Below are 13,997 nucleotides of genomic sequence, written 5' to 3'. Positions count from 1 at the left end.
TTTAGCCACACACACAGCTACCCCCCTCCCCCTCTGTCAGTGGCGTTAGTTCAAGAGATCGATGGACTGGCAATTACAAATTAATGCCTTTGTTCCTTCAGGACACTTACCTGCTGCTTTTTTTTGGGGGGAAGGGAATAAACAGGAGGGAGGCCATGAAACCTATTAATCCCTCTGGAAACAGCCCAGTCTCGGTGGCCGTCCAGATCAACTGAGGAACTGCCTTCCAGGGAGTCTGATTCTGCAGATGTTGCTGGGGGCCCAGAATGTGCGTTTTTATAAAAGCCGTCCAAGTGATTCTAAAAACCAACGCTCAAGAACTAATAAGTAACTCTGAGGCTACCCAGCACTGGGAGTGGGCTTTTAAGAAATAATCAGGGAGAAATGGGATTCGGGGATTTCATTTTCATTGAAATTAAAAAGGCCTTTAACCTATTTATTCTACATATCACACACTACTCCCGCACAAGACAGTCCTGCCTAAACCCTGCCTGCATTTTCTGGATCCTGGCGTGCCCAAGGGTTAACAGCTTGTTCATGGGGACTAACTGCCTAGATGAGTGCCAAGTGGTTCCACTTCTATGAAACCTAATTTCTGAACTCCCTGTGCTTAAGTGTAGCTTATCTTTAAATAGTACCTCACCATCCTTTTTTGAAAAGGTGAAGTAAAGGTAAGTATTTCTAAAAAGATATTACTCAAGAAAGAAACTTTAAAATGTGTGATCGCCTGAGAAAAGCAGTTATATCAGAAGGCCTGGGTATTCGTTCATTTTGACCACTAATTAGATGTGCTGTAACTCTCTCATCTATAAAATAGAAAAACAGGTACCTCTTCCATATCGGTGTTAATAATAATAATAATAATAAGGTAATATGCTAATTAGACCAGAAGACCTTCCAAACGTCCTTCCGGACAAAGCCGGTGGCTTGGCCAGCCTGCAAACCGCCCCCAAATGGCCCTCAGCCCCTCACCCAGGCTGGCCATGCCCCCCAGCGGGGACCCTCATCCCGACGGGGGCATGGCCATCCTGAAAACGCCCCTCAGCCCCTCGCCCAGGCTGGCCACGCCCCCCAGCGGGGACCCCCACCCCAAAGGGTATGTGGCCAGCTGGAAAACAGCCCTCAGCCCTCGCCCAGGGCTGGCCACGCCCCCCAGCGGGGACCCCCACCCCATGAGGGCATGGCTGGCCTGCAAACTGCCCCAGCTCCTCGCTCAAGCTGGCACCACCCCCAGTGGGGTCCCCCACCCTGATGGGGGTGTAGCCAGCCTGCACAAACCACCCTAGGCCCCTCACCCAGGCCGGCCCCGCCCCCCCAAGGGGAACCCCACCCTGATCTGGGACCCCATTCAGGGCAGACCAGCCAGCCCTCACCCATGCACCAGGCCTCTATCTATACTAATAAAAGAGTAATATGCTAATTAGACCAGGAGACCTTCCAGGAGACCTTTCGGATATCCTTCCGAACAAAGCCATGGTGGTGGGGGCGGGGGCGGAGGCAGAGGCGGTTAGGGGCAATGAGGCCAGGAGGAGAGGGCAGTTGGGGGTGATCAGGCCAGTGGGGGGGGGGGTCCATTGGGAGCGAGCATGCCAGCAGTGGGGAGCAGTTGGGGGCGATCAGGCTGGCGGGGAGGAGGTGAAGTTGGGAGTGATCAGGCCGGCAGGCAGAGTAGTTAGGGGAGATCAGGCAGGCAGGCAGGTGAGCGGTTAGGAGCCAGTGGTCCCGGATTTCGAGAGGGATGTCTGACTGCTGGTTTAGGCCTGATGCCGGCAGTCAGGCATTCCCCAAGGGGTCCCAGATTGGAGAGGGTGCAGGCCAGGCTGAGGGACACCCCCCACTCCCCATGCACGAAATTCGTGCACCGGGCCACTAGTAACAGATAGGAAAGCATTCAGAAAAGTTGTAAACCTTTATGTAAACCCAGTTGTTATAATGATCTGGTAAATGAAAAAGAGCAGTTCCAGAAAAACCAACATGTTTCAGTTGAGAGAGAGCTATATCCCCCGGGCTTGCTGGCGTAAAACCATGACCTAGAAGCACCCCATTTGAGGCTAATGAGTGGAGACTGGCCCGGCACCTCAAGCTGAATGACAGTGTTTTCCTGTCTGTCTCAGGAGAGGGTGAGGAGTTGTGGGTGCGGAGTATGCAGTGATCCCTCAGGGATTTCCAAGCAGCAGAACCTTACTCTTTTCCAGTCAAGTTCAAAACAGTATCTGAATATTAACTTAATAATCCTCTACATGGGAAGCATGCCTACCCTTTCACCCTAGAAAATAAACAAACTTAGAAAATAAAATTCCAAGCAAATTGAATTTTCACCTAGTCCTTCCCAAAGCTGTTTGTGCACCTCTCAAGGAATCAAGGCAGGCACCTCCCAAGCTTTTAATAGCATGTGACTGTTAGCACTGCAAGAAGGCTGGAGGTAGGCGTGCAATAAAAGAGCTGTAAGGATCAATTATCCTAAACAAACTCTAATGTGATCACTCACTTTTCTCAAGGAGACGAACCATCCACTAACCCGACTAAACTTGCAACAGATTACTACTTTTAACACATAGAAGACAAAACAGATTTTAAAGATGCAAAAAAATTGATAAAAATAATCAGATGAGAAAAGTAATCAAGTTAAATAAAATAAAATACAAGCTATCTTTTAGAATTTTATTCCTGTGAGCCCTGCCTTTTCAGTAAATCAGTATGTTTTGCTGACTGTTAAATTGCACATTCTCGACCTGACCTAAAATGCTTAATTGGAACATTCTCAAATGGATTCTGGACAGCTTCAGCTCGGGATCGGTGACAGAATGGAGGCCTTGCAGGCCTTGGTGGTGGCCAAGGCATGGCTCACGATTCCCCTCTGCTGTCCTCACCTTCCTGGAGGTGCAGCACTTCCCCAGAGCCTCCCAATTGCTACAGGCTCCATTCCACCTTCACCAGAGCAGCTTCTGCTCAGATGAAGATGTGAGTTTTCATGCTGAGGTCTGGCATGTCTGTGAGGCTCCAGTCTCCGACCTGATGGTGTGAGCAGCTGTCACCTGCTCTATTTAGAGTGGAGGTGCCGCAGAGGTGTGCGCTAAGCAGCAGAGGCAGCCAGTGGCCATGAGAAGCCTGGCTGCCCCCACTCCACAGCCCACAATGGCAAGAGCTAAGTTACCTCCTGCAGAGCCTGGGCCAGCTGTTGCTTCAGGTCCTCTTCTCCTTGCTCTTTCTCCAAACCCTGCAAAACCAAAAACAAAATGGAAGGTTTCCTGGCAGAGAGGGAAACAAGCAACAAAATCCAGCAGCAAGCAGAGCAGACCAGCTAGCATGAGCATCTGGAAGCAACAGGGGGCAGGAAGCAGGTGGAAAATTTCCCATTTTACTCAAGCTGTCGGCAGCAAGGGATCTAAGAAGAGTTAACTGCTTAAACACTGCTCGCCTCAGGGCTGTCACTTTAAACCACCACTCAGGCTGTTCTGGAGAAACTACTCTGGATTAATTTCCCACAAATGTGGTGACTCCCCAAAGGATGTTAACGGAAAGCTTCTGAGTTGCCTACTATCTAAGCACCATGCCCAGGCCAGCACTCATAGGTTCCTCCCCTTGATTCGGGCACCTCCATCTCTCACACTGAGTCTCTACCACTTCCAGCCTTGAACGGCTCCTCCTCCCTTGCCTGAACTTAGGCTGTATTTCCTCCGCCACCCCCTCGACAGGGTGCCCTCCACATCATCATTACCCTATGACCAGCACCTTCCACAGAACCTCTGGGCCCTTCCCTCCTTAAAGAATTATCTATCCATATAATATGCCAACTTAAAATTATTCTCTAATTTAAATATACTGACTTAAACTGTTATGATTATTTTATAGGTATGACACATTTATTAAGCATCTTTATAACCACTTGAACCCAAGCAGAGTACCAGGCAACATGGGTGCTTAAAAGAAAAGAAAGCATCTGTGTGAAGCAGGAAGGGTTAAATGAGCTTCTGAACAAATAATCGGGGTAGAATAAATCCCTAGGGCTTGTGGCAGAGGGAAATCCAACCAATAAATAAAGGACTAGATACTATGAGCCATTTATATGTGAGCTTCTCCTACCTTGAGAAATTTTCTTAACAAGTCCTTTGGCTTTTCTTTACCATTTTGGTATGAAAAAGACTTCACAGCTATTCCTTCAAACATGCCAGAACAGCCACAAATATTAACAGTCACTCAATTCCTGAACACATGAGCCCTTAAAGCAGTGGTTCTCAACCTTTCTAATGCCGCGACCCTTTAATACAGTTCCTCATGTTGTGGTGAGCCCCAACCATAAAATTATTTTCGTTGCTACTTCATAACTGTAATTTTGCTACTGTTAATGAATTGTAATGTAAATATTTGTGTTTTCTGATGGTCTTAGGCTCTACAGCAGCGGTTCTCAACCTGTGGATCGTGATCCACAGGTTGAGACCCGCTAGCAGGGTCGCCTAAGACTATCGGAAAACACAGATATTTACATTACGATTCACAACAGTAGCAAAATTACAGTTATGAAGTAGCAACGAAAATAATTTTGTGGTTGGGGCTCACCACAACATGAGGAACTGTATTAAAGGGTCGCGGCATTAGGAAGGTTGAGAACCACTGCCTTACAGAGAGTTCTGCTGCAGGAATGGCGGCACATAGCACATATGTAGAGATAAACCTCCCTCTGTCAATTTCAAGAACTTAGTCCAGGCTGCAAAAAGGTACTCATAGCAGTGTGTCCCCTCGGAAAGACCTAGTTAATCCATGGCCTGAGCTAATCTACTGGTTCTAGGGGACGAGAGATTAGAATGAAACTGATCAATTGTTCAGAAATGAGAGAACACTACTGGTTGTTCCTTGCCCTGAACAAAGTAAACAAGAGATAAAAGCTTATTCACAGCAACCCTCACTGGTCTTAGTTCTAGTCAACAGTGGAGAAGTCTTGACATTCACTATTACCTGAGCAAGTAGGTGGGAGTAAACCCGTGGAACTGATGTTTTGAGCAAGGACCAGCTCTAGCCTAGAAGCTTTTTGTAACAGCTTGTCATTTAAGAAAATGACTGGGGCTGACACATTTGACCTTATCTTGACACAGCTAAGAGAGTCTTTATTTTACCTCCTTGCTAAAGGCACTGTGGAAGGTGGCTTATCATTCAACCCAACAACTGCATCATGGTGGACCTGTTTCCTCCCACGCTGGCTGCTCAGGATGGAAAGAAAGCATTTTTTGCCTCCCACTTCCTAGGTTCGGTACAGAGCTAACAAGCTAACAGGTACATCAAGGGCAGAGTAACCAATTGGCCTATGCCTGTCTTGGGGCTGATTTGGCTTTGATTACAGAGCAAAAAAACAAAAAACAAAAACAAAACAAAACACACAAAACTCATGAGGACAGCTATTGGTTTAAATGGAGAGTACTGTGGTTTGTGGCATGTTGAACCTTCATCCAACCCCCTGAATTTACCTCAGTTCTGAAATGCCTCATCTTTACATCCTGAGATCAGTTACAACCTGGGGCTGGCTCTGCCAGTCACCTTACCCCATCTTGGCACCCGGCTCTGGTTCTTGACCTGATCATACTGAAGCCTTAACCTCTGACTCACCCCCTTCTCTTACCTCGAAGTTTTCTGTTCCCATTCCATCTACTGTCCCTGGCGCTCAGCATTAGGTCCCTGATCCAGAGGCTCACCAAGGCCTGCCCACCCTGAGAGGCACTCGTGCCCTTCCCTCCCGTGTGGTACCTGGAGATGCTGCTGCTCTTCCTCGAAAGTCTTCTCTAGCTGCTCCACTCTGGCCTGCTGCTGGGCCTGCTCTGCACAAAGCTGAGACTGTAAATCCTGCAGTTCCTGCTCCATTTGCACAATATTCTTTGAGTCCCCTTTTTGGGTCTGCTTCTTCTCATTCAGAACAGCTACTTGCTTTTCCTGCATCTGTGTTTTGAGCTTCAGAATCCTAGACATGGTCACCTTGAACAGCTCTAAGCGGCTCTGAGATACTGACGGGTTTGAGGCTTTCTGCTTGTTATGATGCAGCGCCAGGACTTTGGTGGGGCCAGAGAAAACATGAGCCCCTGTGGTGTTCTCACGTGGCTCGAGAGAAGTCACCTGAGGTTCCAAATGTTCAGAGGGTCCATTGGCCATTTCACCTTTCCCGCGTGACTTCAGTGGTTGACCAGGTTCACAAGACACTTTACTCATTTTGAATTTCAAGTGTGAGGGGCCTTCAGCTTCAGGACCCTCTAATTCATCCAAACTACATTTTCTTTTAGTTCTCAAGCCCTTGTTTTTCCCCAATATCTGATCATTCGTTGGGGCAAGATACGGATACATCTTCTCCCAGTCCTCTTCAGTAACTTCATATTCATACTCTGCACTCTCCTTATTTTCCAGAGGCACCCCAAGCTGAACGCGGTCTCCCGTATGGAGAGAATACTCCTCTAAAGGCGCTAGACGTACTCTGTTCAGCCACACGCCATTCAGACTCTGGGAAAAGGGAAAGAAAGACAAAATAAGCTTCATGATTTTCCTCCTCTTAATGGAATGTCTCCCCTGCTGCTACAAAACCTTCAGCCTTTTCAGAAGGAAAACCCTTGAGAACAAATGGAAAAGAAAGGTTCATAAACCACCATCCTTAGAAACAGCATTCTTCAAACAGCACTTGGGCTTTTTACCTGTATTTCACATTCATGCCTCCATAGAGAACGGCCTGTGTAACAGGCGGGAATCCCTTATTACTAGTAGATGAATTACTCAAATAAATGCAGTAGCATTGAAAGAAAATGAAATTTAATAGCTCCTATTGACCCAGGACTGAAAAAACGGCTATGCGTAAAGAAAGTGGCATCTAATGATAAAGCTCAAAAGGATAGTCTTGACCAGGAAAGCCAAGCAAGCCCCGTCTCTGCATGTGCCCCCGGAACACACTGGGGAGTGAGCAGAGCACTTTCCAGTACACATAAAAAAAAAAAAAAAAAGAGTGCCAACACTTGTCCTGGGGTCAAACCGCAGGTGAGATCTGATCCGCTTAACAGCACGAGAGGTCCATGGGCAGAGTGGTGAGGAGCTGGAGCTCTGGACTCAGAGAGATCTGGGCTCTTAACCTACAGGGCTTATTAGCTGCAGGGCCTTCGGCAATTTAAACAGTTTGTCTGTAACAAAGGGCTGGTACAGTACCTATCTCATATGATTGCTGTGAGGAATAAGTGAGAAAATACATGTAAAACATTTAGCACAGTGACTCATATATAAATGCTTTATGGTTATAACTAAATCATAGTTCAGAGTTAAGAGCATGGACCCTGGCGTCAGACTGCCCAAGTTTGTGATCTGGCTCCATCACTTACCAACTGTGGGACTTGGGCAAGTTTCTTAACCTCTCTATGCCTCAGTTACCACGTCTATAAAACAGAAAATAATAATAGTCTCTCCCTCATGGTGTTTGTGTGGATTTAATGAGATAACATATGTAATATAGTTAGAGACGTGTCTGGCACATGGTAAGCATTATATAAGTGCTCTCTACTATTACTATGATATGGCTTGATTTATCAACCATCATTTCAATTCTATGCTCAGCATCCTGCAAGGTAAATATACAGAGAGCAAAATTGGAAGACATGAAAATGTTTAGCAGCTGATAGTAGACAGCAAAACACAAGGGCACATAAAAGCACAGCCTATAAATGCAATGGGATATTATGTGAAGCTGGCTTAGCTAAGAGATGCCAAATGGGAATGCAGAATTTAGAGTTTAAAGAAACAAGTGGGCATTTTAACCCATATCGAGGACTTAACTTTGGGGGACAGGCCAGAGATGAAGCCCACAGCTGAACTGGTACTAAGATTTATGTTTGTGTTGGTAACTACAGCTACCTACTTTTAGCTACAACAATTACCTGTTTAACCCAAATATGAGATATGGGGGCTTGACCACAAGGTACAGAGGATGAAGGGCAATAGAGATCGGATCTCAGCTCTGTTCTGATATTAGACCCTTGTTTCTGGCTTTATATTATTTGGCTCAAGCAGAAAGAGGGAGAGAAAGCAGAGCATAGCTATCCTGTATAATTAAAAGGCTAATACACAAATTGACCGAACGGCGGAACAACCAGTCGCTGTGATGCACACTGACCACCAGGGGCAGACGCTCAACGCAAGAGCTGCCCCCTGGTGGTCAGTGCACTTCCACAGGGGGAGCACCACTCAGCCAGAAGCCGGCTCATGGCTGCCGAGCGCAGCCGCGATGGCGGGAGCCTCTCACGCCTCCGCCGCAGCACTAAGGATGTCCGAATGATGGCTTAGGCTCGCTCCCCAGGGGAAGCGGGCCTAAGCCGTCAGTTGGACATCCCCCAAGGACTCCCGGACTGTGAGAGGGCATAGGCTGGACTGAGGGGACCCCTCCCCCCCCCCCGACAAGTGTATGAATTTCGTGCACCGGGCCTCTAGTATATACATATATACAGAAAGACCAGCTTTAACCCACTGCCTTGGGTCTAACCTGGCTTATCTGGCTAACCTTCTCCCAACCTTTCTATTCATATTCAGCTTCAGAAACTATGAGGACTGATGAGTTCTGCTGAAAACATGTGAGAAAATAACACAGGAGGGGAATGGAGGTCAGAAGAATTTATTTTAAAAGTTTTATATCGGGGGAGAGGGGGCGGGAGCAGCTGGGGAGAGGTAAATGGGGGGAAAAAGGAGACGTATGTAATACTTTCTCTTTTTTAAAAATATTTTATTGATTTTTTACAGAGAGGAAGGGAGAGAGATAGAGAGTTAGAAACATCGATGAGAGAGAAACATCAACCAGCTGCCTCCTGCACACCCCCTACTGGGGATGTGCCCGCAACCAAGGTACATGCCCTTTGACTGGAATCGAACCTGGGACCCTTGAGTCTGCAGGCCGACACTCTATCCACTGAGCCAAACCGGTTAGGGCTGTAATACTTTCAACAATAAATAATTTAAATTTAAAAAGTTTTATATCAGAATAGATTATACTTAGGAAAAAGGTTTCAGGAAAAGTAATATGACACAGAAGGCCACCTAATGCCAAGGTACAGACATTTTAGAAAAACCTCAAAGGCAAAGATAAGGTTAAATAAAGAAAAGTCACAGAAGCAGCCTAAACTAGAGAGAACAGGGAATCCCTAAAAAGCTGGGGAAAACTTTCAACAATTATTGCAGCCCTCCACTAGATCCTCTGCATTAAGGTGCCTCCTTCAGAGCCCTTTAGGCCTGGAAAATAAGCTCTCACATTTCCCCATCACATTTTATCTTCAGATGCTTCTATGTTTACCCATTCATCACTTCCTGGTGACACCTAGTGGTATAATTGGGACCACGGCCCTGAGTCAGGTCTATTCACAAGGTGACTACAGAAAAGGATGAAAATACCATGGCTACATAAGAACAATAAAGTACTGCCCAGAATATAATCTCAAATATAATGGTTTAAATAAATCAAACTCTGTTCAAGCCTTTCTTATTGTTTTCATAATCACCAGTTTGAACAATGTCAGCAGCAGCAAAGTGATAACAACAGCCTGCCTAATGTCTCTTCGCCATCAGTGGGAAAAGGTGGGACAGCACACCCCCCTATACAATAATTACTTCACCTGATGCTCAACCTCTGTCCAGTGTTTTTAGTCAGCTGTTGAAGACAGTGAAACCTAAAGTCAAAAGGCAATGTTCTCCTGGAGTTTTCCAGAAGACTTATGTAGCTCAGCGATTCTCAACCCTGACTACTCAGTGAAATCAACTGGAAAAGTTTGAAACCAATAGCAATACCTGAGTCTCGCCCTCAGACTGAGTTAACAGTCTGAGGCTGGAACTAGGCATCAGGTTTATATACAAACTAGCAGCCTGTTTGCACGAAGATTCGTGCAATAGACCTTCATTCACCTGGCTGCCTGCACCAGTTTTCTGACGGCACCGGGGACCCAGGCCTTGGCTGTGGCCACCACCTTCTGCTTTCTTTCAGGGTCGGGGCTTGGGCGGCCTTGGCTCTGCTGCACCCCAGCCTCCCTGCTACGGATCATAGGAGCCGACCCCCGTGGTTGCCTGCGATCCATGCAGGCTCCCCGCTGGTGCCCAAGGCCGGGAAAGCCTCCGCCCCAGGTTTTCCCGGCCTTGGGCTCAGCCACACCCAGCGTCCCTGCAAAGGTTTCCTGGTGGGCGTGGCTTTGTGGGTGTAGCGAAGGTACAGTAAATTTGCATATTACTCTATTATTAGGTAGGACTAGAGGCCCAGTGCATGAATTCATGCATGGGTGGGGTCCAGTCGGCCCGCCCTGATTGGGGCTGATTGGGGGCGGGCCGGGTGGGGGAGGGGGGGCCGAGGGCGGTTGGCAGGCTGGCCCCATCCCCTGGTTGAACTCCTGGTTGAGGAGACAATTTGCATATTAGCCTTTTATTATATAGGATGCATCTAGTCTATAATTGGATCATGTCACAGTACCCTTTCCAGCCAACCCCTCCCCAACTCCTAGGCAACTACTCATCTGTTCTCTGCCCTACCTACGTAGATTTAACTTTTCCATAATGTTGTATAAATGGAATCACACTGTATATACCCTTTTTGAGCCTGGCTTCTTTCACTTAGCACAATGACTTTGAGACTTGCCAACGTTGTTGCATTAACAATAGTTTGGTATTTTTAATTGCTGACTAGTATTCCAGATATGGGTGTACAAGTTTGTTTATCCATTCCCTAGTTGTTTTCCCCAAGTTTTTGATAATTAAATAAAGCTACTACAAACATTCACACACAAGTTTCTTTGAGAACATTAAGTTTTCATTAATTTAGGGTAAATAGCAAGAAACAGAATCACTGGGTAAGTGTATGTTTAGCTGCAGGAAACTGCCAGACTATTTTTCAGAGTGACAGTACCATTTTGTATTCACACATGCAATGCTTACGATTCCAGGCTCACCAGCACTTGGTATTGTTTTATTTCAGCAATTCCAATTGGTGTGTATCAGTCAATATTTTTAATGCTTCACTGAAACATAACATACAACCATAAAAGTGCACAAATAAGAAATGTACAATTAGGTGACTAACCACAATGTGAACATCTCAGTGTAAATACCACAAAGTTAAAAAACAAACAAAAATACCCTAACCCACATTTATCAGCATCCCAGAATCCTCCTTTTGCCTTCTCTAGTCACGAAGTCTCCTCCTACCCCCATCAGGTGACTATTAGACTGGCGTAACATCACACATTAATTTTTCTGGTTTTGACATTAAATAAATGCCATTACATAATATATATTCTTTGGTGTCTGTCTTCTCCTTTTTTATTATTGTCTAAAGTTGTACATATGTCTTCTTTTTCCCCAGTTGACCCCCTCCCCCAGCCATTCCCACCCTGGGCAAGCCCCCACCGGCCCAGTGCCCGCGCTGTCTGTCTTCTTTCACTCATCCTGTGCCTGTGAGATTTATCTGTGTTGTTGGATATAGCAGCAGTTCATTCACATTCATTACAGTATAGTGTTTCATTGTAAGAACATTCCATAGTTTATTTCTCCACTATGCTGTCGATGGACATCTGGGCTATTTCCCTATGACTAAATATACTGTCAAGGGGTATATATAAGTACAACTTTAATAAATAATGCCAAATAACTTTCCAAAATAGTTGTACCAACTTACACTTCTACCCAGACAACTTCTGCTCCACATCCTTGCCAATACCTGGCACATTCAGTATTAATTTTAGCCATTCTGGTGGGTGTGTAGTGCTATTCCATCCTGGTTTTAATTTGCATTTCCCTGATCATGAATGAGGCTGAACAAGTTTTGATGGATGTTGAACATTTGGATACAATATTTTGTGAAGTGTCTGGCTCCTGTCCATTTATAAAAATGGGTTATTTTTCTTTTTCTTAACGATTTGGAGTCCTGTAAATATCCAATTATAAGTCCTTCGTCAGTTATGTGTAGCAAGTATCTTCCACTCTGAGCTTGTCTTTACTCTCCTAATGGTGTCTTTTGATGAACAGAAGTTCGTAATTTTGATGTGATACCAGTATTTTTTTGTGAAGTACCCAGGTAAGGACACAACTGAAAACAGGGTTGAGAACCACTGCTCTAGCTGCTGGAAGACCAAGCAGCAAGGCGTGTTCACACAGAATAACTCACCGGAGACTTTAAATGCCAGAACCTACAGAAGGACCAAAGCGGAAATCACCAAGTAGCAGGTAAACAGCAAAGTGATAGGAGGGGAAGAATGGGAAAGGCTCAAACGATATGTCTGAGTCTCTAGGACCAGAGATAAGCAAACCCACCAAAGCATTTCAGATTGTGACTTTGAAACCACAAATTTTCTGAAACAGCTGGATACCAATAGATAGGATGAACTGTCTGAAGAGCTACTAAATTAACTGAAATTTATATAACTACAACCATCCACATGTTTCATAGGCAAAATAAGCAGTCCTCCAAGGTTGTTTTTTTTCTAACTTAATTTTAAACTAGAATTGATATTGTTGCAATTTTTGTACCTGTACTTAAGCTTTCCCTGTCTGGCCATTCCAGCATATAAGAGAGATCATTTTTTGAAGATAGAATGTAGTTCTGAGTTTTGAATTACTAGTAATATCTACCTCTTAAAAAGACTAGGCAAAAGATTTGAGATATAACAATAATATCCTGCACCTAAAATTCAAATCCTTCATCAGGAGAAGGCTGATAAGGCTCCGTGCCAAAAGAAAAGGAGCATCTGTTAAGAGAGAAAAAAAAGGGGGGGAGGGGCTTACTGGTAAGAGTTGCTCCATCAAAAACAACCAGTCATTGCTTTTTTTCATAACTCAGTTACCTCACCAACTGCATCAAAGCTAAGAGGCTTAAACCAGGAAACACTTGGAAGAATCAGGCGCCCACCTTCCCTCTGTCTTCTCTCTGAGACTTGAGAGAGGAGACTTATGAAAACAGCCCTAGAAGAAGGGTACAGAGCAAACCGGAGAGCAACCCGGGAGCACTGCCGTATCTGTTGCTGTCACAGGCTGCCTCTATGTCCCTGAGGTTGTCAAGGAACACTCAAGTCAGTCAGCTGGTGGCTTCCCAACCCCTCAAAATCCGCTATCCCATAAATGGAACACATCTGTGTCGTACATCATCAAGGAAAGAAGCAGCAGACAACCATCTCTATAATACTGTAACTCCATTACTCAAATACCCAACTCTGATAAGAAAAACATCTTTCCCTAAGGATTAAGTTTTGATATAAGCTACTGCAGGGACTTTAAAACTTTGCAGCTATGTCATAGATATGCATAGTTATGATTATTTTAAATCACGCAGCCAGGATAGCAAACTGCTGTGTCCTTCACTAGTATTTGACAATGGGGCATAGTGAGAGACTTATTTGAGTTTGAGCCCTGGCTTATTCACTCAACCAGTTATGTAGAAGGCCTTGAGCAAATCAATTTCTCTCTGGGCCTCAGATCCATATCATCTCTAAGGTCCCCTTTTCAGTGCCAATTTCTTTTCTCACAGTGTCTTGCCAAGAGTGCTGAACCAATTTACTTAGCATTTATACAGCCTCTCCTTCAACACAGTGCCAACTCAACTTAACCCAGTGCAGGAAGGTACTTTCTCCAACAGCTTAAATCTAACAGTTTTATGCATGAAAAAGGAGGCTGCTGGGCAGGTCTGCAGGACACTTGTGATATTGTGAATTATAAGCAGCAGCATATATTTGGACTTCACCCCCGTTTCTAGCACAAAGCTTCTGAAACCCTTGGAATTTCCTAAGCAGTGATAAGAGATCAAGGTGTCTTTTGTTAAGTTAATGAGGTGACTTTGGGACTGTCCCTAGGTCACCTAAGAATGAGGGCTGATTGCCAGGGAGGCTGGAACTTTTAATTCCCACTCCTGTATCTCTTGGGAGGGGATGGCTGGAGGTTGAAGTCATCACTAATGGCCAATGATTTAATCAATCACACCTCTGTAATGAAGCTTCCATTAACACCCCCCACCCCTACCCCCGACCCCA

At 45.4% G+C, this 13,997-nt stretch overlaps 1 protein-coding gene across 6 annotated transcripts in view; it reads right to left on the bottom strand.

Annotated features, from left to right (window-relative positions):
• The window catches only part of RNF8 (ring finger protein 8), a 39,554-nt gene that overhangs the window by 13,818 nt on the left and 11,739 nt on the right, over positions 1 to 13,997 (bottom strand). For 5 of the 6 annotated variants that reach the window (XM_054722212.1, XM_028161192.2, XM_054722210.1 and 2 more), the window contains exons 3-4: positions 5,737 to 6,477; positions 3,155 to 3,217 (exon numbers count right to left, since the gene is read on the bottom strand). In XM_054722212.1, the coding sequence (XP_054578187.1) occupies positions 3,155 to 3,217; positions 5,737 to 6,477 (804 nt within the window). The remainder of the gene's footprint in view (positions 1 to 3,154; positions 3,218 to 5,736; positions 6,478 to 13,997) is intronic. The other variant, XM_028161194.2, reaches the window with a different exon arrangement.

Source organism: Eptesicus fuscus, chromosome 10 (genome assembly GCF_027574615.1).
Source record: "Eptesicus fuscus isolate TK198812 chromosome 10, DD_ASM_mEF_20220401, whole genome shotgun sequence".
NCBI lineage: Eukaryota > Metazoa > Chordata > Mammalia > Chiroptera > Vespertilionidae > Eptesicus > Eptesicus fuscus.
The sequence above is the reverse complement of the archived record's forward strand: the minus strand, read 5'-3'. Positions and strand labels throughout refer to the sequence as shown.